At 57.4% G+C, this 25,422-nt stretch overlaps 4 protein-coding genes across 12 annotated transcripts; 1 reads left to right on the plus strand and 3 right to left on the minus strand.

The window, feature by feature from the left end:
- Positions 1-2: 2 nt before the first annotated feature.
- Tas1r3 (taste 1 receptor member 3) lies at positions 3-5,743 on the minus strand. Its single transcript, XM_058572620.1, has 5 exons — positions 3,741-5,743; positions 2,454-3,636; positions 2,138-2,341; positions 1,891-2,011; positions 3-1,752 (listed from the first exon to the last, which is right to left on the minus strand). Exons 1-5 carry the CDS (start codon positions 3,929-3,931, stop codon positions 764-766), a joined length of 2,688 nt encoding a protein of 895 aa, XP_058428603.1. The 5' UTR covers positions 3,932-5,743; the 3' UTR covers positions 3-763.
- A 408-nt stretch (positions 5,744-6,151) lies between these two features.
- On the minus strand, positions 6,152-9,311 carry Cptp (ceramide-1-phosphate transfer protein). 5 transcript variants are annotated; one of them, XM_046424393.2, is made up of 3 exons: positions 9,085-9,311; positions 7,210-7,344; positions 6,152-6,982 (listed from the first exon to the last, which is right to left on the minus strand). In XM_046424393.2, the coding sequence occupies exons 2-3, from the start codon at positions 7,329-7,331 to the stop codon at positions 6,460-6,462; spliced, it is 645 nt and encodes a 214-aa protein (XP_046280349.1). In that variant the 5' UTR covers positions 7,332-7,344; positions 9,085-9,311; the 3' UTR covers positions 6,152-6,459. The 5 variants fall into 5 exon arrangements, with proteins under 5 accessions (XP_046280349.1, XP_046280351.1, XP_046280353.1 ...); XM_046424395.2 differs by having other exon boundaries at positions 7,210-7,408; XM_046424397.1 differs by lacking the exon at positions 9,085-9,311 and adding an exon at positions 8,435-9,078.
- Positions 9,312-9,429: 118 nt separating this feature from the next.
- On the plus strand, positions 9,430-22,194 carry Ints11 (integrator complex subunit 11). 2 transcript variants are annotated; one of them, XM_046424389.2, is made up of 17 exons: positions 9,430-9,585; positions 12,062-12,159; positions 12,541-12,614; positions 13,723-13,951; positions 18,407-18,505; positions 18,582-18,616; positions 18,936-19,074; positions 19,479-19,543; positions 19,983-20,172; positions 20,292-20,375; positions 20,720-20,809; positions 20,885-21,047; positions 21,164-21,271; positions 21,351-21,412; positions 21,568-21,620; positions 21,693-21,822; positions 21,932-22,194. In XM_046424389.2, exons 1-17 carry the CDS (start codon positions 9,558-9,560, stop codon positions 21,995-21,997), a joined length of 1,713 nt encoding a protein of 570 aa, XP_046280345.1. In that variant the 5' UTR covers positions 9,430-9,557; the 3' UTR covers positions 21,998-22,194. The 2 variants fall into 2 exon arrangements, with proteins under 2 accessions (XP_046280345.1, XP_046280344.1); XM_046424388.2 differs by having other exon boundaries at positions 9,431-9,585; positions 21,478-21,620.
- Pusl1 (pseudouridine synthase like 1) lies at positions 22,191-25,185 on the minus strand. Of its 4 annotated transcripts, none has more exons than XM_046424391.2 (8): positions 24,921-25,185; positions 24,635-24,692; positions 24,327-24,514; positions 23,994-24,143; positions 23,732-23,902; positions 23,024-23,078; positions 22,782-22,953; positions 22,191-22,507 (listed from the first exon to the last, which is right to left on the minus strand). In XM_046424391.2, the coding sequence occupies exons 1-8, from the start codon at positions 25,175-25,177 to the stop codon at positions 22,401-22,403; spliced, it is 1,158 nt and encodes a 385-aa protein (XP_046280347.2). In that variant the 5' UTR covers positions 25,178-25,185; the 3' UTR covers positions 22,191-22,400. The 4 variants fall into 4 exon arrangements, with proteins under 4 accessions (XP_046280347.2, XP_058428604.1, XP_046280346.2 ...); XM_058572621.1 differs by having other exon boundaries at positions 22,860-22,953; positions 24,327-24,517; XM_046424390.2 differs by having other exon boundaries at positions 24,327-24,517.
- Between the last annotated feature and the right edge of the window lie 237 nt (positions 25,186-25,422).

The following is a 25,422-nucleotide window of genomic DNA, read 5'->3' on the forward strand; positions in this document are numbered from 1 at the left end:
GAGCCATGTCCCTTCACTGGCTGGGTTTCGGCAGGATGCAGGGCCCAGCCTGGAGCTGTCCCTGGTCTCTGACCCGAGGTCCTGGACAGCTGCTGGCCCCCCGGCTCCTCTGTCTGTGAGGCTCTGTCCCTGGTGCTGGATGGCAGCAGGGGTCCTGGCAGCAGTTTTCTGTCCTTGGTGCTGGCTCCTGGCTTCAGGGGTCCCAGTGGCCAGCGCTGGCCATGGTGCTGACCCCCACCTCTGCCTGGGCTCTGTCCATGGTGCTGGCTTGGGTAGGCCAAGGAGAAAGGAGGCCCTCTCTTCCCTGAGCAGCCCTCTGCCCTGCTGGCCCTCCCATCCTGCCCTGGTCATGTGCTCATGCCCACCTTCCACGCCTTTAACACCTGCAGGGGGCTAGGTGGAGGCCCCAGGCTGGATGCAGCCAGGTGAGCAATACGCTACCTGGCTACTGGTGACTGGAAAGGGCTTTGCAGAGTTCACGGTGTGGCTGCAGGTCTGAAGGCACCCTCTGTGGACCACCTCCCAGGATGGTGGGCCCAAGCCTCCTGGTCAGACCTTGGTTGGCAGAGTCAAGGACAAGGCTTGCATCTGATGCCCTGGGGTGGGGTCACAGGCCCTCTCCCATTTGGTACAGGCCTAGGCATCACAGTGGGCTCAAGGTTTGCAGACACTTGGGGTCAGAATCCAGAGCTTGAGGGTCTTTGTGGGGGCACAGTCTGGGGGGCTGCTGGGTTTGGGGCTATCTGTACTAGGGCTGGAGTCACTAGGTATGAGGGTGTGGGGTTAAGGGTCCCTCGTTTCCCTGAGGCCCCTCCCTACTCCCACTCCTGCCCCTGTCCCTGGCATCCCCAGGACCTGCCCCCAGGAAGAACTCAGGAGTGTTGAGCCTGGGCCACCACAGGAGCAGGTAGCATTTTGGTAGGTGGAAGGCAGCTAGGATGCCCAGGGCACAGAGGAGGATGGCACCCATCTGCACAGCAGGCTGGTAGACCACCTGCACATTGGTCAGGAGGGGCACAAAGGAGACCCAGGTGATGAAGTAGGCTAGCATGGCAAAGGTGAGGCCGCGGGCGTGGTTGTAGCGGCCAGGCTGACTCTGCACCAGGAAGGTGCCCAGAAAGCAGAGGAAGGCCAGCGAGGCGTTGGTGATGTGCACCAGGCCCAGGCTGACCCAGGAGCGCATGTGGCAGTGCACCAGTGCCTCGGTGGGCAGCACCCTCCAGTCTGTCATCACCTCTGGTGTGAAAGCCACCAGGTACCAGGCACACAGCACTGCTTCCGTCAGTATGGCCAGAAGCACCACCAGCCAGGCCCAGGGACCCCGCAGGCAGCCATGCAGCCAGGTCGCCCAATTTGGTGGCAGTTCTGACTCCACAAAGGTCTCTGCTGCCTTTAGGAAGAGTGTGCTCAGGCAGCCAGTGAGTGGGAGGTGTGCCAGTGGCTGCTGGGCAAGGCAGCTGGCTGGGCCTGGCCGGCCTGGAAACAGGAGGACACTGAGGCAGACGAGTCCCAGGCAAGCCAGGCCAAAACAGGCCCGTGGCCCACCTGAGGCCTGAACCAGTGGGCTGTCCCAGTGGCAGACAAAGAGACCTAGAGCAGCCAGTGTCAGGCCCAGCACCAGGCTGAGCAGCAGGAGCAGCAGGAGCACAGTTGGCTCCCCCCATGCCAGGAATCTGGGCCTGCGGGGAAAACAGCGCGTACTCCGCTCTGGGGACCACTGGTCCTGGCCACATGGGGTGCAGACGAAGTCATCTGTGGGAGGGTAGGGGAGAGGGTGCTGGGGGCTGGTGCTGGGATCACAGGCTCCCCAGCCTGGCCCTGCCACAGAGCCAGGGCTTTCAGGACTCTCCCCAGGCTCTGAGCCGTGCAGACCTCGCCAGGGCAGCTCACCTAGGCTCTGCCGGTAGTTGCCTGCCTTGCAGTCCACGCAGTCGTAGCAGCAGGAGTGGAAGCCCTTCACGCGGCGGACTTGGCCCTCTTCACACTGCCGAGAGCACCGGGACGCAGGCACCTGGGTGTGGGGATGCAGTGTCTGGCTCCACCCACGGGCACCTTGAGACCCAGAGACTCCCCGTTCCCGAGACCGGCCTGGCCCTGGGGCACCACTGTGGTGGGGACCCGGGTGCTTCATGCTCACCTGGTTGCCTGGCATGTGCCAGTGCATCTGTGAGGGCTGGAGCCAAAGGCTCCCATTGAAGGTGCCCACAGTGTGCAGCCTGGGTGTCGGCTTCTGCCACACCCACATCTTCAGGTCATACTCCATGTCCACGTTCCCCTTGGAGTCGAACTGCAGTGCCAGGCCTCGAGCACGGAAGCTCATGTTGTACATGTTCTCCAGGAGCTGGGGGATGGGGTAGGGAAGCGGGGCTGACCCATCAGCTACCTCCAGCTAAGATGGGTGTTGGCCCTGTCCAGTAAGGGGCCAGCACTGAACCCTGGAGCCCTATCCTCACCTGCCAAGGTCGCACAGGCTCCCGTGCAGGGCAGCTCGTGGGGCTGCACTGCAGCGTGTTGTGGAGGGCCTGAGCCACACTGTACACGGCTGCATAGGTGGCGAAAATCTGGTGGTGCAGCTGCCCAGCTGACAGGTTCTGCAGCAGCCCTGTCGACAGGTTCCGCAGGGTAATGTGGTCACACTGGGGGCAGCGTGGCCCTACCACGTGCTCCTCCAGGTCTGGTTTATCATCCAGAGAGGCACAGAAGGCTGGGTCAGAGGCCAAGGCTAGGTGCATCTCCACATACTGGGAGAATTCGGGCAGCTGGACACCCCGCTGCAGAAAGCCAAGCACAGTGCCCACCTGGGCAATGCCAGGCAGTGTCATGACCAAGTCTGAGGTCAGCCAGGCCTCACTGGCCACCCACACCTTTGGCGAGAGGCTGTGGTAGATACTGTAGCGCAAAAGGGCGTGGGCAGCCTGGGAGGAAGCAAACAGCACCACCACCTGCACATTGCTCTGGTTCACCTGATGCAGCACGTCCAGCACCTTACCCAGCTGCAGGGTATCAGCGCCAAGGGGTGGCACCAGGCCCTCATGTGCAATGCAGATGTTCTGGGCGTTGGCCAAGCCTGAGAAGATGCTCAGGCCCTCCCGGCCATACTCATCGTCACTGCCCAAGGCAGCCACCCAGTTCCACTCAAATTTCTGCAGCAGCTTGACTACGGCCTCCAGCTGCACCCGGTCACTGGGCACCGTGCGGAAGAAGGACGGGAATGTGTCTCGGTTGCTCAGTCGGTCCATGGTGGCCCCGTAACTGACCTGTGGTGACCGAGAGACCCTTGGCGTGAGGGCTCCCTCAGGCAGGGCCCATGGGGGACACAGGAGCAGCAGGCCCACCTGTGGCATGAGGAAGAAGCTGAAGAACTTGCCCGTGATGAGGGCCAGCTCTGACGAATGGGGCCCGATGACTGCCAGCACGCGGGGCTGGTACTGCGTGTAGTTGCAGTAGGCAGCAATGCTGCTATTGCCTGCCTCCGCCAGGAACATGAGGCTGGGCTTCATAGTGGCCATGGGCTCTGAGCATGTGTCGAAGAGGTCATAGCCCAGGTGCAGCCCGGGCAGCAGGGTAGAACTGTTGTTGATCTCCTCCACAGCCATCTTCACGGCCATCACCAGGAACAGGCCATGGGATGAGAACCTGAAGCCACACAGGGCTGCAGGTGGCTGCACCTCATCCCTTCCTGGGAGCACCACAGACCTGGGCACACACCCTCCCTCTGCCCCAGCTGCCCACCTTCATACCTGGTGCACACAATGCCACTGGGCCGTGTCCTGTGGCGGAGGCCGGCCTCCTCAGCTGAGCCCAGGGGGAAAAGCCCACCCAGCATGTAGTCTCCTTGCATCCTGAGTTGCCGTGACAGGCACAAGGAGGTCCCTGTCCCAAGGCCCAGGAGAGCTGCCAGGAGGAGGCCTAGCACAGCCAGGCCTGGCATGGTAGGCAGTTACTTCCAGCAAGGACAAATGGGTGTGCCAGACAGGAGCCCCAGATGTAAAGCCCAGGGGGAGGTAAAAGATTTGTTTAGCAAAACCAGCACCACGCCCACCTGCCAATCCTCCAGGGCCCCCAGGAATGTCGTGATCCAGGCCTTGAAGGTTTGTGCTCCTGAACTCACCGTGACATCACCACTGGGCTCTCTGGCCAACGGTGACCTGGCAGGCAGCTGAGGCCTGTATCCTGCTTATACCAAGACCCTCATCACCACCATTCCTGGAGCAACCTGCCAGACTAGAAGAGAGGAGGTGTCTAGGGCCCTGGGGTCTCAAGTGACTGGGAGAGAGGCAAGAGGTGCCATATCCTGGGGGGTTCTCTCTAGCTCTGGGAGTCCTGGCTTCCAATTCAAGCAGCACCGTCAGTAGTTAGGAGGCTGCAGAGATGGCCTTGCCAGGCCTACAGATCAGCTGGGAGATAGCCAGGCCTCTGCCATACCACTGGGGTGTGAAATGGGTCTTGGGGTGGAGGCTGTCCAGGAGCAGGACGGACCCCTTGAGGATCTGGCCATTCCCTCTGTTGGGGATCTGATCCCTGCAAGCTGTGGGAACCCTATTCCTACTATGCCCACTCAGCTAACTCCTGGCCCAGGTACTCTCACCTTGACTGATATGTAGGTACCCCCTTTGGGGACAGATTCATGCAAATGAGGGAGGAAAGGTCATAACCAAATGGACTGGAACAGCTGTAGGCACCCTGGGCCTCTTCTCAGCCTGAGTCTGGGAAGCCCTTGGGAGGAGCACTGGGAGGAGCTGGGGGAGAATGGGCTCCACTGGGCCCAGCACAGACTTATGGGAGGTGGAGCCGGCCGGTGCCTCTTCACTGTTGCATGGCAAGGGGCCCAGAGTGCACACGTGGGCACCACACACACAATGCACCTGCCGCCTTGCTCTCTGGCCAGTCCCAAGTGGACCCTGACCTTGTGGGGAGTGCCAAGAGGACCTTGCCCAGTGTGCATCCTCTTCCTGTCCAGCTGGCTGTCCTGGCAGAGAGCAGTCCCCACCTACATTTGGCCCTGGCCTGGGAAGACCTTTCTCTTCCAACATGTGTAGCTTCAGGCCTGTCCTTCCTACCCAGCCTCTCGTGTAGGTGACCCTGGGTGTCAGATTTCTCCCTGTAAAATGGGGATGATTTGGTCTTCATGGTGAGGAATCAAGATAAAGCCTTCAGAACAAGCACAGGCAGCATCCCAGAGCCGGCTTCTGCCCTGGGCATGCCTTGTGTGCTCATGGTCAAAAAAGCCTTTTGAGTTCTTGGGGTTGGGAGCACATGCCTAAGGCCTGTCTGGAGTCAGGCTCCTCCATGCCCTTGCAGATTACCTCCATGGTCATCCCCAAAGTAACCAGGCACCTGGAGTACCCAACACCCCACCGTGGAATGCCGTAACTAGTCCCATGAGCATTGTTTATTATGTTGGACAATATCACCCATATCACTTTCCAAAGGGCCAAGCACACCCTGGAAGCTGCATTCACGCACATCTACTGTACTGCGAACACTGTCCCTGTGGGTTGGTGAAGAGCAGTGGGAGTGACCAGGCCCCTAAGCATTGCACGATGGCTGGATGGTGTGGCCATCTGATAACTGTCAGCTAGTTAAGGGGGTCCAGCCCCCTCCTAGTCTGAGCACCCCCGCATCTCCTGAGCACTGTGGGGAAAGGCATCAGAGCAGGGGCAGAGGGAGTGCCTGGCTCCACCCAGTGGTATTGGGCCATGCTGCGGTGGCCTGCAATGGTATCTCTGCAGGAGACATCCACCTGGGTGGATGCACACTGGGTATCCACCTGGAGCTCAAGCCCTCCTTGCAGGAGCTATTTAGATAGCTGGGAAGGTCTTTCGGCTCAAGACTTCAGCTTCCAGGAGCCAGTGCCAAGGACATGAAGGCTCTGGTTTGCTCAGCATGCAGACAGGCTAACAGGAGGCAGGTAAAGGACTGGGAGAGTCCTCAGTGCCCAGACCCTGCCCAAGGTTCTCATTCTGCCTCGGGATAGCCAGCCAGCGTATGGAGAGGACTCGGGCAGCTTGGCCTGCTGTGTCCGAGGCCTGGCCTAGGACAAGCATGGGAAGTATACATGTGGACTGGGCATACTGGCCGGAGCAGCACAGAACCTTGGTGCCCAGGGACCTGTGTCCTCACACCATTTCACAGAATCCACACATAGCAGTAGGGCAGTCACCAGGCTGTTGCTCATGCAGGATTATGCGCCCCCACCACCCCCAGTCTCCACACCTCAGTGAGGCTCGACTGAGCACTCTTGTAACTGAGGAGGGTCTCATTCTGGGCCCAGAGGAGGGCTTGTACCACCTCTCCTAGGCCAGCTGCCTGCCTTTCCTGTCAGCTGATGGCTCTCAATAAGCTCAGCTTGCAGGGGTGAGGGTGGCACCCAGAAAGCTTTGTTGTGGAGTGCCTGGGCCCTGGCTGCCCAAGTCCAGCTCTCCAGCAGGGGAAGCCCACCCAGCCTGGGAGTGGCCACTATGGCAAGTCCAACAGGGAGTGTTCTGCATAGACTTTCTGGGAGACTTCGTACACACGCTCGATGAAGGGCAGGGCTTCGCCCAGCATCTCCACAGCGTGCTCCGGGGACCCCACGTTCATGGCCTCGAGGAAGATCTTGCGTGTGGGCAGGGTGCAGAAGGCCACGGTGACTGCCTGGCGCACAATCCAGGGGTGGTAGGCGGCCAGAGAGGCATTGTAGGAGTCGGTACAGAGTGCGGAGGTGCGCGCGTCCTCAGGGCTGGTGCGCAGGCCCTCCAGGAACAGTTGTAGCCAGCGCAGAGCTCGGTGCAGGCGCAGCAAGGTCCGGCAGCCTGAGGTTGGGTGGCGGGAGCGGCGATCGAGGTCCACCAGCTTATTGCCCACCTCGTAGGCCACCATGGACTGCAGGCTCATGTAGTGCTCATGTTGGGGGCTGCTCCGTAGACGCTCCATAATCTGCAGCTTGGAGACCACATCCTTTGAGATGAAGGAGAAGATGGTGCCTAGGCTATTCAGAAACCTGTGCAGCAAAGACAGAACTTGTGGTCTCACCCAAACCCAGAGTACCCAACCTGTTCCAGGGACACCACCCTCAGACTGTGGGCACATGTTGGCCCAGAGGCAGGGGTGAGAAGACTGGCAGAGAACAGCCCACCGGCATGCCTGCTCTGTGCCCTGGCAAGCGGATTCCGTCAGGGAAAGCTGCTAACTTGGGGACCTCTGTAGGAAGGTGCCCTGTGCACGCACCTGACCAGCTCCTTCCAGCCGGCGATGTAGTGGTCCAGCAGTACTTCTTCCTCCTCGCTGAGACATTGCTGGAAGCTGACCAGCACAAACTTCAGGTTGAACTCCGCCTCCAAGCCATCCATTTTCTAACACAAACTAAAACAGTTCCACACAGAGCTTGTGGGTCCTCTGCTGGGTCAGCTCTCTCTGTAGCTCATTTCTTTCAGGGAGGTGGGAGGATGGAGGAACAGTTGAAATAGCTGGGGTCCTGCAACTGTCTGCCCATGACGAAGCCCCGTTCTCTTACGCTGAGTGCCCCCTCCCCAGAGCCACAGGCTCTCTCACAGACCCGACGCAGACTGACCATACCCACAGACTTGGGCATGGCTCCTCCTTGTCATTCATGCCGCTGACTCAGGTCAGCCCCTGACCCGAGGACCCCCAGCTGCCTCCTGTTTGCAGCAGGCCCCTCTGTCAAGGCTTCCTGCTTATTTGTTTTGATTTCTTTCCCTAAAATCCCTGTTTCACAGTGGGGAAATCCTTCTGAGAGACAGGCGCTACCTCAGCATGGTTGCACCTGAAGCCCCCTGTGAAGGCAACATTCTGATGAGGAGTGTAGATCCTAAGAGAAACTCGGACTCTGAGACAGTAGGCACTTCTGACACAGTAGACGAGGAGACAGATACTGGGGAAAACAGAGATAGGAGCGCCAGAGCAGGTGGGAGGGTGGCTGGGCAGACTAGACTTCTCTTCCTTGCTTGTGGCTGTACTCTAAGGCTCGGGTACAGGCTGTGGGGCCAGCATCTGCTGCACAGGTGGACACCCATCTTTCCTCCTGCTGTTGGACCTACACACATTCCATACAGAAGGGTGGCTCGGCTAAAGGTCTTACCACATTCAGAAGACTGCCACAGGCCCTCCCCTCAAAGGAACACTCCAGGGAACATTCTGGAAATGGTCCAGGATCAAGTTCTCAAGGTGGGAACAGGCTCTGGATTCTGCTTGTGTCTCTGAGGTCACTCCACAGACATCCCAGTGTCCACACCTTGGTCTGCCTCCAATCACCCCAGCACCCACCTTCCTGGGTGCCCCAAGGGCCTGGGGCTCATGGCAAACCTGTGGGGGTGCTTCATGGGCTCTGGGTACCTGACTGCGTCTCACCTATGTCCAGGATGAACACTCACCCCACTAGGGGCTGGAGGTTCCTGTGCCCCTTGATGCTGGGAGCCCTGTCTGGCCTCCCTACCTGAGAGCCTGACAGGAACAGGACAGCTGGATCTCCACACCGGTTCTGTCTTCCACCCACAAAGTCCGTCAGCTCTGAGGAAAACACTCTGCACCCTCGGCCCTTCCCGCGGCCCAGGCTGACCCAGCCTCCTGGGAGCCAGTGCGGGCGGAGAACCAGCAGGTTCCACGGGTTGGGCTGCCTGCTGGGTCAGGGTGGAGCCCGAGCAGATGGCTCACAGTGTCTTCAGGTGTGGAGGGCTGCAGAGCCTGGGCCTCAGGACCAGGGCTTCGCCCCGAGCCTTCGGGCTCCTCCCCTCCCTCAGGGCCTAGTGCTGTTCACTGAGCAGATGCCTCCAAGACCCCAGGGGTTCCTTCTTGGCCACCCAATCTCCTTCGGGGTCTAGCCTTCCCGCCCAGAACCCGAGCCAGCAGAAGGACTGCCAGGGGCCTCTCAGCGCTGTCCCCGCAGGGGTGGGAACAGGAAGGGCCGTGTCTGTGCAGCCGGGAGCCGGCAGCCTGCCAGTTCCCTGAAGGTGGAGCAGGATACCTCTGAGCCTCCCCCGGGGAAGATAGGGCCCGGCAGGAGGGCAGGCTGGACGTCCATCAGCACGTCCCCTCTGGCACTCCAGGCCTGGCCTGCGGGCCAGGCTGACCGCCTGCAAGTCTCACCTAGCAGTCTAGCGGGCACCGGGCTGGCGGGTCTCTGCTCCTGCTGCGGGACTTAGGGCGCGGCAGAATCCGGATGGCGGGGAGGGTTGACCTCGGCCGCAGATCTGCGCGGCGGGGCGCGGCGCGGAGCGGCTGGGGAGCGGGCTCCTCGCTCGCCCCGCCTCCCCCGCGCCGGCTCTCACCAGTTACGAGGCTGCCTCACCTCTCCTAACCTGCGGTTGGGCAGGTGTGGCGAGCGCGGCCCCGCCCCTCCTCGCCCCGCCTCCTTACCCTGCCTGTGCACTCTGATTGGTTGCCACCCGTCCAATCCGGATTCCACGCACCAGCCAGAGTTTCCGGCGAGCAGACCGGAAGTTGGCCCCGTGGTGGCACCTGCGCAGTGCGTCGCCGCGGCTAGTTGGGTTGCGCGTCCCTGGCCCTCCCTGCAAGCGGAGCACCGAGGATCTGGGCTGAGGGCCCGCCGCGAGCGCAGGATGCCTGAGATCAGAGTGACTCCCTTGGGTGAGTCGGAGCCGCCGAGGACGTGCGGCATTTTGCCCTGAGTCTGCGCACTCTGAGGGCCGGGCGCCTTTGCCCCCGCGGGCCGCCTGCGCTGTACCCACTGGGAGACTGTGTGCAGGCGGCGCGGGGCAGGAGTAGGGGCAGGTCAGAGCTGGGGCCTCCTCGGCTCGGGGTCCAAAGGCTTTGGGGTTGGTCTTGGCTCCAGAGCTTGCTGTGACTTCAAGGGGGCTCAGCTACCATACTCAGGCTCCTTAGCACTGAAACCAGCATGAGACCACCTGGGATTAGGTGGCTAGCAGGTACAGTGGGTCCTGCGGAGGTGCTGTTTTTGTGTCTAGCCGGGCAGTGGGTTTAAGTCCAGCCACAGGGTCTACATCATGGCTATGGGTGCCTCCATCAGCGTGCTGACCCCTCCCTGCACGTGAACTGCTGCTTGAACACCCTCTGTGCCCACCTCTGCTTCCTCAGCTCCCCTCCACCTCCACTGTTTGATTCCTCTCTCTGGCTGTGTCCGCCTCCACCCTCTGCTGCTCGTGCCAAGGTTACCCCCAACCAACCTTCAGTAGCATCCTGTCTTGCCAGTCTCTGCAACGTTAAAAAAAAAAAATAGCTTCACTTTTGGGAAAAAAGTATAGATTCACACTTCTTGAAGTCTTTTATACATACATATATATATGTATATATATTTATTTATTTATTTTAGTTGTAGATGGACAAATACCTTTATTTTTTTTAAGAGAGAGAGAGAGAGAGATTTTTTAAAATATTTATTTATTTATTTTAGTTTTTCGGCGGACACAACATCTTTGTTTGTATGTGGTGCTGAGGATCGAACCCGGGCAGCACGCATGCCAGGAGAGCGTGCTACCACTTGAGCCACATCCCCAATTTTGTTTATTTGTTTTTATATGGTGCTGAGAACTGAACCCAGTGCCTCACGCATGCGAGGCAAGCACTCTACCACTGAGCCACAACTCCAGCTCTTCTTGAAGTCTTGAAATCCAGAGTCCCAGAAACTGTCTCAATATCTCTGGCTTTCTTAGTGCACATATGCTATTTGTGGCCCTAGAACTTGCTTCCTTCCCTGAACAGAGTTCTGGAGGATCTTTCCATTTGGATGTCCTGCTCAGGATTCCAGATCACCTTGGCCAGATACCGATAGTCTCCCCAGGTTACTCCACTGTAGGGCCTTTGCACAGCTGTCTTTCCATCTTCCTACCCACTCACCCGCTGCTGGGAAGTCGTGTTCTCCAGAGTCTTTCCAGCCATGGTTCCGGAGCTTTGGAAGAACTGCCAGTGCCTAAGAACTAGTGTTGGAATTCAGATAACCAAACCTGGCCCTGTACTTTGTGGCTATGTGCTCGTGGCTGCTTCTATGACCTCAGGTCCTTGCCTTTCCCCTCCCATAAACATTTGGAGGGTCTCTGGACCTGACTTGGCCTCAAGTCTAGAGGTGCAGTAGGGAAGAGACAGCTGGGACCCTCTCCTCTGGGGCTCTTGTCTGCAAGACAACCCAAGACCCCTGCCATGCCTGCCTGAAACCAGCAGGCTGATGGGTCGTGGCCAGGTCAACTTGATGTGTATGATGCTGACAGATGGTTGGTTCAGGTAGATGGCAGAAGCAGATGTGTAGGATTCAAGGTGGAAACCAGACTATTTGGTGTCCTCAGATCCCCATTGAGGCTTGGGCTGTGTTCCTTTGTTTGTAGCTTCCAGGCCCCAGAGGAAGTGACAGATGGCCACATAGGGTCAGGTGTTGGACTGGCCAAGGCCTTGGACTGCAGAAGCTGGTGGGGTTTCTTGGAAGTCAGAAGAATGAGTGGGACCATGGTTGGCAAGAGCTAGGGATGCAGTGGTGTGGAGCAGCATTCCCATTGCCTGGGTTGGGTTGTTCCTTTTGTAGCCACGGTTGTCGGCTATTGCTGGACAGCCAGGGCTGTATCCCTGTGAGTGACTTGAGGCCTCCTGGGTGTCTTTCTGTAGCAGTACCACCATCAGGCACCCTGGACCCCCCAATGAGTCCCGAAAGAGAAGACCTCAATTCACAGCTTGGCTAAGTGCCCACAGATGGCCCTGTCAGGCTCTGGAACTTGGGAGCAGCAGTGAGACCCACAGAGCAGTGCTTTGCCTGTTATGGGAGCTGGGACCACAGCCAGTGCTTGGGCATCCTCCATTGGGATTGCCCCAGCTTTGAGAATTGAGGGGAAGCTTGGTGGAAGAGGGCACTTTGGCCCTAGGCTGGTAGCTCAGCATTTCGTCCCTTCCCTGTGCATTTCTCTTGCAGGCAAGTAGAGGTGGCTGTCTTCTCAGCCCATGCTCTGCCTATACAGTGGCCTTGGGGTCCAGTGCCCCAGCTCAGCTCTGCAGAGCCTGGGAGGTGACAGTGCGGGCAGCACTTGCAGCAGTGAAAGAGGGAATTTGGGGGCAGAAGGAGGAGGTATGGCCACACCTATCACCTGCCCTTTCTCTTGAGCAGGGGCTGGGCAGGATGTGGGCCGCAGCTGCATCCTGGTCTCCATCGCGGGCAAGAATGTCATGCTGGACTGCGGGATGCACATGGGCTTCAATGATGATGTGAGTCCTAAATGCAGGTGCCCGGAGGGAGGGTCCATCTCTCAATTGCTCCTTGTAGCTGTCTGTAATAGGATCCCTGGGTCTTGGAGTGAGAGGGCAAGTGGGCAGCAGTGAGCATGCCTGGCCAGCTGTACCCATTCAGGGTGGGGTGAGGCTCCCTGGGTCCTGCTGGGTTTCTGTAGGCTGGGCTTGAGGAGGTGCTGGGTAGTGAGGTTGGTGGTGACTTTAGCCAGCAGCTTGTCCTTCCAGGCAGCTGTGAGCAGCCAGTGGTTGACGCTATCAGCTGGGTGTATGCTGCTCCTGGGGTGCCAGCTGTGTGCCCCCATCCCTGGAGACTGGGGTGCCAGCTGTGTTCTCACCTCTCCCGTGTTTTCTCCTCAGAGGCGCTTTCCTGACTTCTCCTACATCACCCAGAATGGCCGGCTGACTGACTTCCTGGACTGTGTGATCATCAGGTCGGCTTCCTTTAGGGGCCTTTCTCCTCCCCTACCCACAGAGGCTACAGGTGTGGTGTGTTGCCTACTGACGGTGGCAGGGAGTCCTGTCCCCAGGTTACCTGTGTGGCACTCAGGGTGGTGGTCAGCCCCTCAGAACTAGGGGGCACTCCATGCTAAGTGTCCCTGCTGACTGTGTCCCCAAGTGTGTGGACTAGAGTCTGGTAAGTGCCCTAAGAGCTGAGTGGGGCAGGGCAGTGCCTAGATGGTATGCTTCACCTTCATCCCAGGCTGCTCTTCAGGCACTGACTGGGTAGCAGAGATTGGGTCCTCTGGTTGGTTCTGTCCTGTTTCACTGGTCAGACACCCCATCTCCTTGCTCTTTCTCCCCAACCCCAGCCTTGGTCCTGTTCTTTTGCTGTCTCTGGAACACTAAGCCCACTGATTGTTCTCATTCCTGACCCTGATCCTAACGCTTAGCTCTAGGTTCGTGGTCTAGCTAGCCACCTGTCACCTCCCCAGCTTGACAGGCTGATTCAGGGGGGACAACTTTGCCTTCCCCCTCCCTGCTCTCACCCTCAGGCTCTATCCCCTCAATCCCTGCTGTCACCACCGGCTCTGAGTGGCCTTGCCCAATTGCCTCAGCATTCTGGTACTGTCTCTCAGTGGCCAGAGGAGTCCTTTGGGCTGAAGCACCCTATGTTGGGAAGCTGGGTCCTCGGCTGCTTGGATGTCTGTGGTTTGGGACATGGTCATGGGCTGCTTGCCTACCCTGGGGCTCAGGCCTCCCTGGTGCAGTCCCAGCTCCTCCTACCTTAGCCAGGAGGACTTCCTGACCATGGGGTAGAGACAACAGCTCTCCCCTCCTATGATGCCATCCCCCTCAGCTGCCTTGTTTCTGTGCAGAGCACATCTGTAGCTAAGACGTGTTTTAGTTGCCGATTTGTTTCCTGCTCTGAGTGTTCAGGCTGCACATTTGGGAAGATAGCGTTTCTTGTATTTGTTATCCTTGACTTCAGTAATCAGGAGGGTGTCTTCAGTGAATGAGTGGAGTGACCCATGAGCCCAGAACTGCAGTGGGGTGGCTGAGAGAGGGTGACCCCAGGCCAACTGGTGCCTGTCCTTCCAGCCACTTCCACCTGGACCACTGTGGAGCACTCCCCTACTTCAGTGAGATGGTGGGCTATGATGGACCCATCTACATGACCCATCCCACCCAGGCCATCTGCCCAATCCTGCTGGAGGACTACCGCAAGATTGCCGTGGACAAGAAAGGCGAGGCCAACTTCTTTACCTCCCAGATGATCAAAGACTGCATGAAGAAGGTGGTAGCTGTCCACTTGCACCAGACAGTTCAGGTCAGGGTCCCCAAGTGCCCAGGCTGGCACAGTGCTCTCTAGGGCTCCTCCTGCATACAGTCTGTGAGGTCCAGTGGCTTTGGACTCCAATCACCCCATCTCACTATTTTGCCCAGGCCTGTAGGACCACCAGGAGGCAGCAGTGGGCAGGTGACCCAGATTTGGCATGTAGCCTGGGGGAGTGTACACTTGTGTGACAGGAGGCTTTTGTCCAGGTGACACTAAAGAGACCATCTGCCACCTTCTGCCTCAGGACACTTGTACTGTCTGAGCACACCGAGGTAAAGGGCACATGTGGTCTGTCAGACACTCAGGGAGTCTGTTTTGTTTTTGTTACTGGGGCTAAACTTAGGGCTTTGCAGATACTAGGCAAGGGCTCTGACTCTGAGTTCTACCCGCAGCCTGTCGCCTGGTCTCCTGGCGTGTTGCTAGGTAGGGGGCAGAGACCAGCCCTCGGGATAGGCAAGCCCTGATGGGTGCCCCAGATCGAGCTATGAGGAGTGAGGGTTTAAGAGGGAGTGCGGATTTTAATCAGGTGAGTGACAAGTCAGCTTGAACAAAGCTGTTCACAAAGATTGTGGATTTGCTGTTTCGTAAGAGCCTCTGGTTTTGCTTTACGTATTTTGAAATTACATTACTAGGAGCATACACATTTTGGGTCATTTTATTCTGATTGAATATTTTGTCAATATAAAGGGTATGATTTACCTTAAATGTTTCTTATCTTGAGATCTTATCTGAGATCCTGGTAATATAGTTATGCCACCTACCACTCCACTTTTTTCCTTTTTCTTTTCTTTCTTTCTTTTTTATGGTACCAGGCATTGAACCCAGAGGTACTTAACCACTGAGCCACATCCCCAGCCCCTTTTTATATTTTATTTATTAACAGGGTAACTGACTTGCTTAGGGCCTCACTGAGTTGCTGAGGCTGGCTTTGAATCTACAATCCTCCTGCCTCAGCCTCCTGACCCACTGGGATCACAGGTGTGTGCCACTGCACCTGGGATTTTTCCTCTCTCTTTCTCTCTTTCTTTCTCTCTCTCTTTCTTTCTAGCTGTGCTCTGGGGATTAAACCCATGGCCTCACTCATGATAGACAAGCGTTATACCACTTAGCTGCACCCCCAGCCCTATCTATCTATCTATCTATCTATCTATCTATCTATCTATCTATCTATCTGTCTGTCTGTCTGTCTATCCATCCATCCATCCATCCATACCAGGGATTGAACCCAGGGATGTTTAACTACTGAGCCACTCCCCACTCCCCGCTTCCTTTTTAATTTCGAGACAGGGTCTCCCTAAGTTATTGAAGCTGGCCACAAATTGGTAATCCTCCTGTCTCACCCTCCTGAGTTGCTGGGATTACCTGTGTGTACCACTGCTTCTCGCCAGTTTTCACCTTTTGGTCTGGATAATTTACCTTCTGCCTAAAGAATACCAGTGTGGATGAATTCCTTTGATTTATATTTGTCTGCAAATGGATTTATTTTACTCTCATTGTTTTCTTGAATTTTTTTCTTTCCAGGTTTTCCTGATCCTCCTCCTTTTATTTTTGTTTTTAATATTTATTTCTTTTAGTTATAGGTTGGTACTATACCTTTATTTTATTTTTATGTAGTGCTGAGGATTGAACCCAGTGCCTCACAGATGCTAGGTGAGCACTCTACCTCTGAGCCACAACCCCTTTTTTTTAAATAAATTTTTTTAACGTGGTACTGAGGATCGAGCCTAGTATCTCACACATAATAGGCAATTGTTCTACCACTGAGCCACAACCCCTGCCCCCCTCATCCTTTTTTTTAATAAATATTTTTTTTTATTTATAAATGGACACAATATCTTTATTTTGTTTATTTGTTTATTTTTATGTGGTGCTGAGGCTCGAACCCAGGGTCTCACACGTGCGAGGCGAGCGCTCTACCGCTGAGCCACAACCCCTGCCCTTCTTTTTTTTTTTTTAATCATTTTTTTTTAATGTGGTACTGAGGATCGAGCCCAGTATCTCACACATAAAAGGCAATTGTCCTACCACTGAGCCACAACCCCAGCCTCCTCACTCTTTTTTTTTTTTTTTCTTTTAATAATATCTATCTTTAGTTGTAGGTGGACACAATTCTTTTATTATTTATTTATACGTGGTGCTGAGGATCCAACCCAGGGCCTCACACGTGCCAGGCGAGTGCTCTGCTGCTGAGCCGCCGCCCTGGTGCAGCCTCCTCATTCTTGAAGGACTCTTTTCTCTCTGTACAGTACAGACTGGGCGGGGAGCTGGGAGAGCTCTTGTGTATTGGAGTGGTGGAGAGACTGGCGAATCTGTCTCAGCCCATAGATATGCTGTGGCTCCGTCTTCCATTTGCAGATCTCTATAGTTGTTTTCTCCAAAGTAGAACGTGCCCACAGGGTGTGGGTCAGGTGAGGTCATTGAGCTGGTGACCTGGTCATGTCACTATCTGATCCTGGATGGTACTGGTTGACATGGGCACCATGGCATAGGGAACTGGGCCAGCAGAAACCAGTGAGGCAAGACCAGTAAGAAATATGCTAGGGACGTTTTCCACCTGCTAAGGTGTGTCCTGGATGCCACTGCAGGGCAGATGGGCAAAGCAGTGACCTACATGGTGGCCAATCATTGTGGCCAAAGAGGTGCTAACATCCTACACCTCCAGCTGCACATCTGGACCTGCCTTATGAGCTCCTGCAGCAAAGCCGGTGTTAAAGTCCACTCCCTGATGGGTGGTCACCTTGGAAGTGAGGTGACCTTTCACAGCAGACTTAATGGGAAATGGGCAGCCTTGTCCCCGAGAGTTCCTTAAGAAATACTGAGGAATCGGGAAGGAGGGCGGTGTGCAGACACCCATGTGGCACCTCCAGCATCACCCACCCCTTCTGTGACCCCTCTTGTTTTCAGGGCTCACACCCGAAACCCAGGCCAAAGGAGGCAACTTTGACTGGGAGGGCACTTTTTTTTTTAAGACTTTTATTGATTTATATGTGGTGCTGAGAATCGAACCCAATGCCTCACACATGTGAGGCAAGTGCACTACTGCTGAGCCACAGCCTCAGCCCCATGGGAGGACACGTTTTGACAGTCCAGTGACTCTTGTCCTGTCCTCCGGTCTTCCTGCTGAGATGAATGGCAGGCAAAGGCCATGCTGGGTTCTCCAGCCCCACCATTCTCTGAGCCTGAGTTTCGTCCATGTGGTAGGACCCTGACCTCCTGGAGTGCATAAGGCCAGGTATGCCCATGAGGAATGGGAACATTCCCACCACTGCAAGGCTGGTCAGCTGGGATTTTAGAGACTGGATTCTTGCACCCTACTTGGGATTCTCTTTCTGAGTCTGGGAAAGAAAGGTCTGTGTTCAAAAGCCCCCCCCCCCCCGCCATTTTTTTTAAATTTTTAAATGTTTTAGTTGTAGTTGGACCTTTGTTTTATTTATTTATTTTTATGTGATGCTGAGGAGGATTGAACCCAGGGCCTTTTACTTGCCAGGGAGCGCTCTACCACTGAGCCACAACCCCAGCCCAGAAGGGCCCATTTTAATAGAAGGAAGGCCTGGGTAGCTGTCTGGGGCCACCCCTGTGGGCTCTGATGGCAGGACTGCAGCTTGCAGCACAGGAATGTCCCTCCTCTACTGCTGCCATGGTCCTGTCCTCTGAGGCGCCTGCAGGGCCACCCTCATGAGGATAGACCAGGCTAACAGTCTCTCGTCCCACACTCCAGCACACCTCTGTCTGCTGTTCTCGTGTGGGTCCTGGCTGTGCTGTGGCCTGCGTGCCGATTTCTCAGCCCTTGGCGTGTTTTCTGCCTCCTCTATCCTTCTGTCTTGTGCTTCATGCTGTTCCATCCTCAAAGTTTAGCCCATTGTTTTTGTTTTGTTTTGTTTTTAATACATTTGTTCATTTATTTTTTAATATGGTACTGAGAATCGAACCCAGTGCCTCACATGTGCTAGGCAAGTGCTCTACCACTGGGCTATAACCCCAGCCCTGGTTTTCTTCAATGTGTTGGTAAATTCACCTGCTGGATTCATTTAGGTTATTAGAATCTTCACTCTTGTGTAGTTTCTTGGACTTTGCCTCTATTCTTAATCCTGCCTCTTTCTCTCTGTGGAGGTAAGGGTCTGTGTGCTTCATCTGTGGGGTTCCTCAGGACCAGAGCCTGTGGTGTGGTACTGGGCACCTGAGTGGTCAGCATGTATTGTGCCTGTGCAGTATGGAGAGTCCCCTTCTTGGCAGCTGAGAGGACACCTAAAGCCATGTTGTCTGGAACAGTGTCTAGGAACTTTGCATGCTTTAAACTGCCACCTCTGTTGCTCTCCAGCTTGCCTCACCTCCTGTGGTGGCTTTTGCAAGAGGGATGGAGTTGGTGGGAGACTTGGGAGATGCTGACTTCAGCTGCACCTGCCCTGCACCTGTAGGCCCAAGCTCAACCCTCTGTTCTCTCTGCAGGTGGATGATGAGCTAGAGATCAAGGCCTACTATGCGGGCCATGTGCTGGGGGCGGCCATGTTCCAGATCAAAGTGGGCTCAGAGTCTGTGGTCTACACGGTCAGTGGAGGGGCCTGTGGTTCAGCAAGGCTGCCTGGGGTTGGGAGACCCTCCTCACTGTTGCCTTCTTTGCCAGGGTGATTATAACATGACCCCGGACCGCCACTTGGGGTAAGTAGGCCTCTGTGCTTCATCCCGTGGGTTCCTTCTGGACTAGAGACCTGTGGTGTGGTGGTGCTGGGCACCTGAGCGGTCAGCGCATTGGTGTCCCCAACGAGTTTCGTATGTGGTGTGGAGAGCCCTAACCTTGGGAACCCAGAGGCAGGAAGGCACAGGTCTAGGCTGGGGCCTCTACCAGCCCTTCTGAGGGTGCTACCCGTGACGTACAACTGGATCTAGGAGAGGGGCAGGCTGCTGGCAGAGTGGTTCAGGAAGGTGGCTGTGAGTGGGGCTGGGACAGTCCACTACCAGCCACACCCACCCATTATAGTGCTGCTTGGATTGACAAGTGCCGTCCCAACCTGCTCATCACGGAGTCCACCTATGCCACAACCATCCGGGACTCCAAGCGCTGCCGCGAGCGAGACTTCCTGAAGAAAGTCCACGAGACCGTGGAGCGTGGCGGGAAGGTAGCTGTGTCTGCTCTGGGATGGAAGCCAGCCCCACCCAGCTATGCAGGCCCTGCCACCCTGATGTGTGTCAGGTCTTGGGTGGTGGTGGTGGGGTGCTGCTTATTTAGCACTGAGGAGAAAAACCCTGAAGAACCTTCCCTAGGAGACGGCATCTCCCAGCTTCAGATTGGATGAAGGGCTATCCAGAGCATCCCATGGCTCCTGCTGTCTACTCGTGGCTGGGAACCAGGCTGTGTGCAGGGTGGGGCCTGGGCCATGCCTCTGACTGGACACTGCCTTTGACCACTGAAATCAGCCAGCACAGTCTCTCAAAGAGGCACAATGAGCAAGTTGTCACCTGCTATGCTGGGTGTGGGTGGCATGGCCAGGGGCTCCACCTGAGTTGGCCTCACCTCCCTCAGGTGCTGATCCCTGTGTTTGCACTGGGCCGTGCTCAGGAGCTCTGCATCTTGCTGGAGACCTTTTGGTAGGTGCAGAGAGGACTGCTCCTGGCCTGAGGGTAGCGGGGGGGCACATGGCCTGTGCACAGCCTGGGTGGGAGGTGGCCTGAAAAGTCAAGGCAGCACAGACCACTGTTGGAGCCCCATGGTTAGGGTGCCAGCGACATGGCCCTGCTCAGTGTTGGTGGGTGGAGCTGGCCATGTACCTGCAGGCCAGCATCATCAACATCATTGGTAGCTGGTCTCAGGGTCTCTAGTCCAGCCATAAACTTGCCACACACCAGCTCTGGGACACTCTGCGTGTTATAGGACACAGGCTGCAGGTACTGGCCTTATGGCCATTGGGGTGGAGAGAGCTGGGAGCTCAGTTCCTCGACTCTGGCCAAGCTGTGAGGTGAAGGGCATGAGTGACATGGCCCAGGCTGACGCTGGCAGTGACCACTAACCAGGTCGGTGGGCCCACAGGGAACGCATGAACCTGAAAGTGCCCATCTACTTCTCCACGGGCTTGACGGAGAAGGCCAACCACTACTACAAGCTCTTCATCACCTGGACCAACCAGAAGATTCGGAAGACCTTTGTTCAGAGGAATATGTTTGAATTCAAGCACATCAAAGCCTTCGACCGGGCATTTGCTGACAACCCAGGCCCCATGGTTAGACCCTATGGGCAGCATCCCATGTCAGGCCCAGAGGATTCCTGGTCAGAAGCTGGGGCCCGTGGTGGGGCTGGGCAAGGAGTCTAGTGCCCTGACCACCCTCATCCATCCCTTAGGTTGTGTTTGCCACGCCAGGGATGCTGCATGCTGGCCAGTCCCTGCAGATCTTCCGGAAGTGGGCAGGAAATGAGAAGAACATGGTGAGGGCTCTGGGCCCTGGGCCAGCTCCTGAGAGGTGGTCACAGGAGCTCCCTACAGCTAGAGGGCAGATGGATGGTTCTTTACCCACCCTGTCCCCAAGCTGCCCATGGACCTGGCTTTAGGCTGGTCTGAGGTCACTGATGGTGGGGGTGCTAGTGTCCACCTCAGGCAGCTCAGACCTGGGGAACTGAGCAGCCGTGATGGTGGGCTCTGGGCCTGGTCCCCCAAGGTCTGCAGCTGGCTGAGTGGAAGCAGCCTCCTCCAGTGGGGGTATTCCAGGTGGAAGCCCTGGTGTGTGCGCAGCTGGGTGGCCACACGTCTGAGCCTTATCCTTGCCCTACAGGTCATTATGCCCGGTTACTGTGTGCAGGGCACTGTGGGCCACAAGATTCTCAGTGGGCAGCGCAAGTTGGAGATGGAAGGGCGACAGGTGGTGAGTCTTCATCCTCGCCCATGGGCCTGGGGACAGTGGCCCCCTGGCACTGATATTTGTACCTTGGTGCTACAGCTGGAGGTGAAGATGCAGGTGGAGTACATGTCGTTCAGCGCCCATGCTGACGCCAAGGGCATCATGCAGCTGGTGGGGCAGGCAGAGCCAGAGCGTGTGCTGCTGGTACATGGGGAGGCCAAGAAGATGGAGTTCCTCCGGCAGAAGATTGAGCAGGAGTTCCGTAGGTGGCCATGGGGCGCTGCAGAGGGTCACCAAGCAGGGCCCACCCCTGGGACTGGTGCAGACGGGGCTGGCCAGCTCAGACTGAGGTTCTGTCTGCACCATCTCTACCCCCAGGAGTCAGCTGCTACATGCCAGCCAACGGTGAGACGGTGACGCTGCCTACGAGCCCCAGCATCCCTGTGGGCATCTCTCTGGGACTGCTGAAGCGGGAGATGGCGCAGGGTATGAGGGGCAGGTTGGGCACCAGGCAGGGTGGCTGGTGAGTGGGTGACATGTGTTGATAGCCACACTCTTCTCACAGGGCTACTTCCTGAGGCCAAGAAGCCCCGGCTACTGCATGGCACCCTGATCATGAAGGACAGTGTGAGTGTGTGGATGGAGGTTGGGGGTAGCACCCCTACTTGTCCTGACCTGTCCCTGGCCCACAGAGCTTCCGGCTGGTATCCTCAGAGCAAGCCCTCAAGGAGCTAGGCCTGGCCGAGCACCAGCTGCGCTTCACCTGCCGTGTGCACCTGCAGGACACCCGCAAGGAACAGGAGACAGCCCTGCGAGTCTACAGCCACCTCAAAAGGTGTGCCTGGCCTTCCTCTCCATCCGACCCCCTCCGCCTGGGTAAGGCAGGTCTCACTGTGCCTCTCCACAGCACCCTGAAGGACCACTGTGTGCAGCACCTCCCTGATGGCTCTGTGACGGTGGAGTCTATCCTTATCCAGGCTGCTGCCCACTCTGAGGACCCAGGCACCAAGGTGCTGTTAGTTTCTTGGACATACCAGGTAGGTGGTTGGAATCGCCAGTGCCCCATTGGGAAAGGTAGGTGGGCTCTCTCCCTTGGCAGCCTGTGCTGCCTGGAGCAGGGTGACGGCCTTCTCGCCTTTTTTGTAGGATGAGGAGCTGGGGAGCTTCCTCACGGCACTGCTCAAGAAGGGTCTCCCCCAGGCCCCCAGCTGATGCACTGACCACCCAGGCCTTCACCTCTGCCTTTCACTGTGCCCAGCAGGAGAAACTCGGCTTCCACTCCTGGATTCTGGGTGCTCTGTGTGAGCAGATCCCATGGCCAGGCTGGCTGCAGAACTTGTTCTAGGACAAGGCCAGAGATACAGCTGGCCTAAGTGGATACCTCTGTCAATAAACAAGCCTCAGGGGTCTCCTCACCTTTTATTCTTGCTCCCAGGCCCCTGGAAGATAGGGGTAGTATTCCTGGAAAAGCAGAACCAGGGACATTTGGGTGTTTACACCTGTTTCCTGCACCCCAATCTGTGTCAGTCTCCTCAAGGGCAGAGGGGCGGGTTGTCCAGGGTGGCAGGGACTCTGGGTAGGTTGAGATTGAAAGGAAGCAGGAGAGGTGGATGTGCTATGTATATTGATCAAGATGACCAGGTTCAACAGCCAGACCTAGGGTTCTGTGGCCAGGGTCATCATTTCCATACTGTGGACCCTGCAGGGTGCAGGAGGCAGGATCTGTGGAGAGACTTTAGGTCAGCCTGGGGTGGGGGTCACCCTAGAGCCACCACCCCAGGGATTTTGCTCAAGGGGCCTAGAAACAGGGCTCTGAATCCCATGCTGTGGCAACTCCTCTCCAGCTGGGTATCCTTTGGCCAATCCAGCTCCCCTCCTACAGCCTTCCCATTGGGTACCTGGGTTTCTGTGTTGGACAGCAGGAGGGCTTTGACTGACCTCAAGATCCCCCTCCCTCAGGGAAGACCCAGCCTGGATGGGTGGTGCTGCCTCTTACCAAGGTCCCTGAGGCCTCCATACAGCACTGACTTCAGAAACAGCCCATGGGCTGGAGCAGGGTGGGCCTGGTACTTGCCTAGGGGATCTTGACTCTCCAGAATCACCCTCACCTGGGTGGGTGTCAAAACCCCGAGCCCCACAGCCACTAGCACAGCTGTCATCCTTCGCACCTGCAACCCAGAATGAAGCTGCTACAGGGGTCTGCCTTGGCCCACCCCAGGAGGACCCAGGACAGCCCACCTGTCGATACAGGAAAGACTGGCTCTCGAACTCCAGAGTCCAGAAGTGCAGCTTCCTAGGACATAGATGCCTGTGATTCCAGGCCGAAGGCCAGTCCCAGCCACCCAATCCCACCATGTGCTTTCAGACAAGAGTGTTTGTTGATAGGTTGGGGATGGAGACTAGTTGTCAGCTCTCCAAGTACTAGCCCTCACTTACCACCCATCCCCAGGAGGGGCCCATGGGAAGGAATCGAAAGCAGTCACAACCTGTGTGAGGCAGCAGTGTACCCAGGGCCCTCACATGGAGAGACCACTAGGATGGGGATGCTCAGAGGGGGGCACAGCCTGCTTACTGCCAACACCCAACCCCTAGGCCTGGTGCTCTTCTGCCTGACTATGCAGAAGTCTCCCTTGGGGCTGCCCTTGACTGGGAAGGTTCTAGAAGTCAATAGCTGTCTCCACCCTCTGCAGGAGGCCTGCTGGGGGCAGTGGAACCCAGGCTGGGCTGGAACCACTAGTCCCAGTGAAACCTTTCATTGGCTGCCAAAACCTGTCTGCTGGGCAGAGCTCTGGGCAGGCAAAGGTTAATACTCTGTCCCCAACTCCCAGCCAGTGATGGGGGAGTGCTACCCCGTCTTTGTTGGGAGAAGTTCTGGAGCTGCATTTAGCCCTGGTGGCCTCCCAAGTGGCACCAGGGAGGACCACAGGGCAAAGCTCTCTTCCTCACCTGTTTTCCTGGGGGAGGACAAAGGGACTGGTGGGGCCAGGGGATACTGAGGCTCGGCGCAATGTGCGCACTGGGCTAGCAGCCGGGCTGCCAGCTGACTGGAAGGCGCTGAAGTCATGTGTCCCCAGGAGGTGCATGGCAGCTTCCTGCATGGCAGGTACATCCAGACGGCTGCAGGACACCAGGCAGGCAGTCAGGAGGAAAGGCCCAGCAAGGGGCCTTGTGAGCCCCCTCCTCCTGACTTGCATTCACCCCCACTCACTCTGTTCGGAGAGCCCAGCAAAGGTTTCGCTCAAACACAGGCAACTGGTCAGGACCGGGACAGCCAGTGGCCAGACGGTACAGGTAGGTTCTGGAGGTGGCTGCATGGCGAGCATGAAAGTCACTGGGCACACGAAAGACCTGCAGAACCCTGTGGCAGCAGGTCAGGCTCAGCAAGGAATAACCCCACCCACATATCCAGGTGACACCTCAGTGCCTGCCCCTTCACCTCCAGGTTCTTCCCAGTCTGGACTTCCAGCCTCCACCCACCATGGATCACCGGTGTCAAGGAAGAGTAGGGCACAGGATAACCATGCTCAGATTGGGGGCTCACCTGATGGCTGGGTGCCTCAGGTGAGTGTTGAGGGCCTGGGCCACCACCTCGGGGGAGAAGGGCGGCTGGCCCGGGCGGCGCTGGACATCCAGGTGCGCCGTGTTGCTCAGCGCGTGCACTCCCGCATCGGTACGGCTGGAGATGGTGAACCTGACTGGCTCTACAGAGTTCAGTCGCTCTGCGGCCTCCTGCTGCGACAAAGCTTTGGGGCAGCGGAGCTAGGGCCAGGGCCGCAGGGGACACATCCCCACAGGCTCCCACCGGGGCCTCCCGGAGAGTTGCCTCCCTCCCAGCCGGGCAGACCTCACCTCCAGGTAGTTCTGCACTCCAATGGCACGTTGGGAGCCTCTGACGGCCGCGACTCCACTGCGGACAGAGGCGAGTGGGGTTACCTGATGAAGGCCATCGCGTCCTGCCCACCCCGCCCTAAGGCTAAACAAAGCATTTTCTGGGCCCGAAAGTTGGGCAAGCTGTACCCGGGCCACCCTGTCTGCCCGCTGACCCTGGATTTAACTCCCGCGAGCTCTCCCCGGCCGGGTCGCATCTTTCCTGCTAGCCAGGTGACGGATGTCGGGGGAAGGCCGAGATACGTACTTAAAACCAGTGCCCAAGTACTGGAAATACACGAGATAGCGCGCCCGCACTGAGCGCACTGCGCCGGAGGGACCCATGGCTAGTGCCCCACGTGTCCTCAGGCCGGCCACGCCCACCGTGCCTGCGCCTGCGCGCTCCCCGCAGGCTGCCGGGGAGAGGCGGGGCTGAGGCGGGGCGAGGCCTAGGGAGCGGGTGGAAAGTGCCGCCGTCGCTGAGCGGCCGGCCGGACCGCGACTGCGCCCTGGAGGCGCGCTCATAGCCACTTATTGCCCCGCACGCTCTCAGGCGCCCGCCTCCACTCACTGGTTAGCTCCCCATTCCCGCTCTGCCGCCCACCGCCCGCCCAGTCCTCAGGGGCGTGTCTGTCCGCCGAGTAGCGGCCAAGACCTCCCAAATGTGGTTTTTGCAAACGCCCCAAGTTGCGCAATGGCTAGGATGGCTGGAGCGGGCGGAGCCCGCGCCCTCCCGGTTCCTGGGTTTGGCCGACGGTCCCCGAAGCCCA

The sequence above is a fragment of the Marmota monax genome, unplaced genomic scaffold, assembly GCF_021218885.2.
Source record: "Marmota monax isolate L192 unplaced genomic scaffold, Marmota_monax_Labrador192_F-V1.1 WCK01_AAM20220418_F8-fsc00080, whole genome shotgun sequence".
Lineage (NCBI taxonomy): Eukaryota > Metazoa > Chordata > Mammalia > Rodentia > Sciuridae > Marmota > Marmota monax.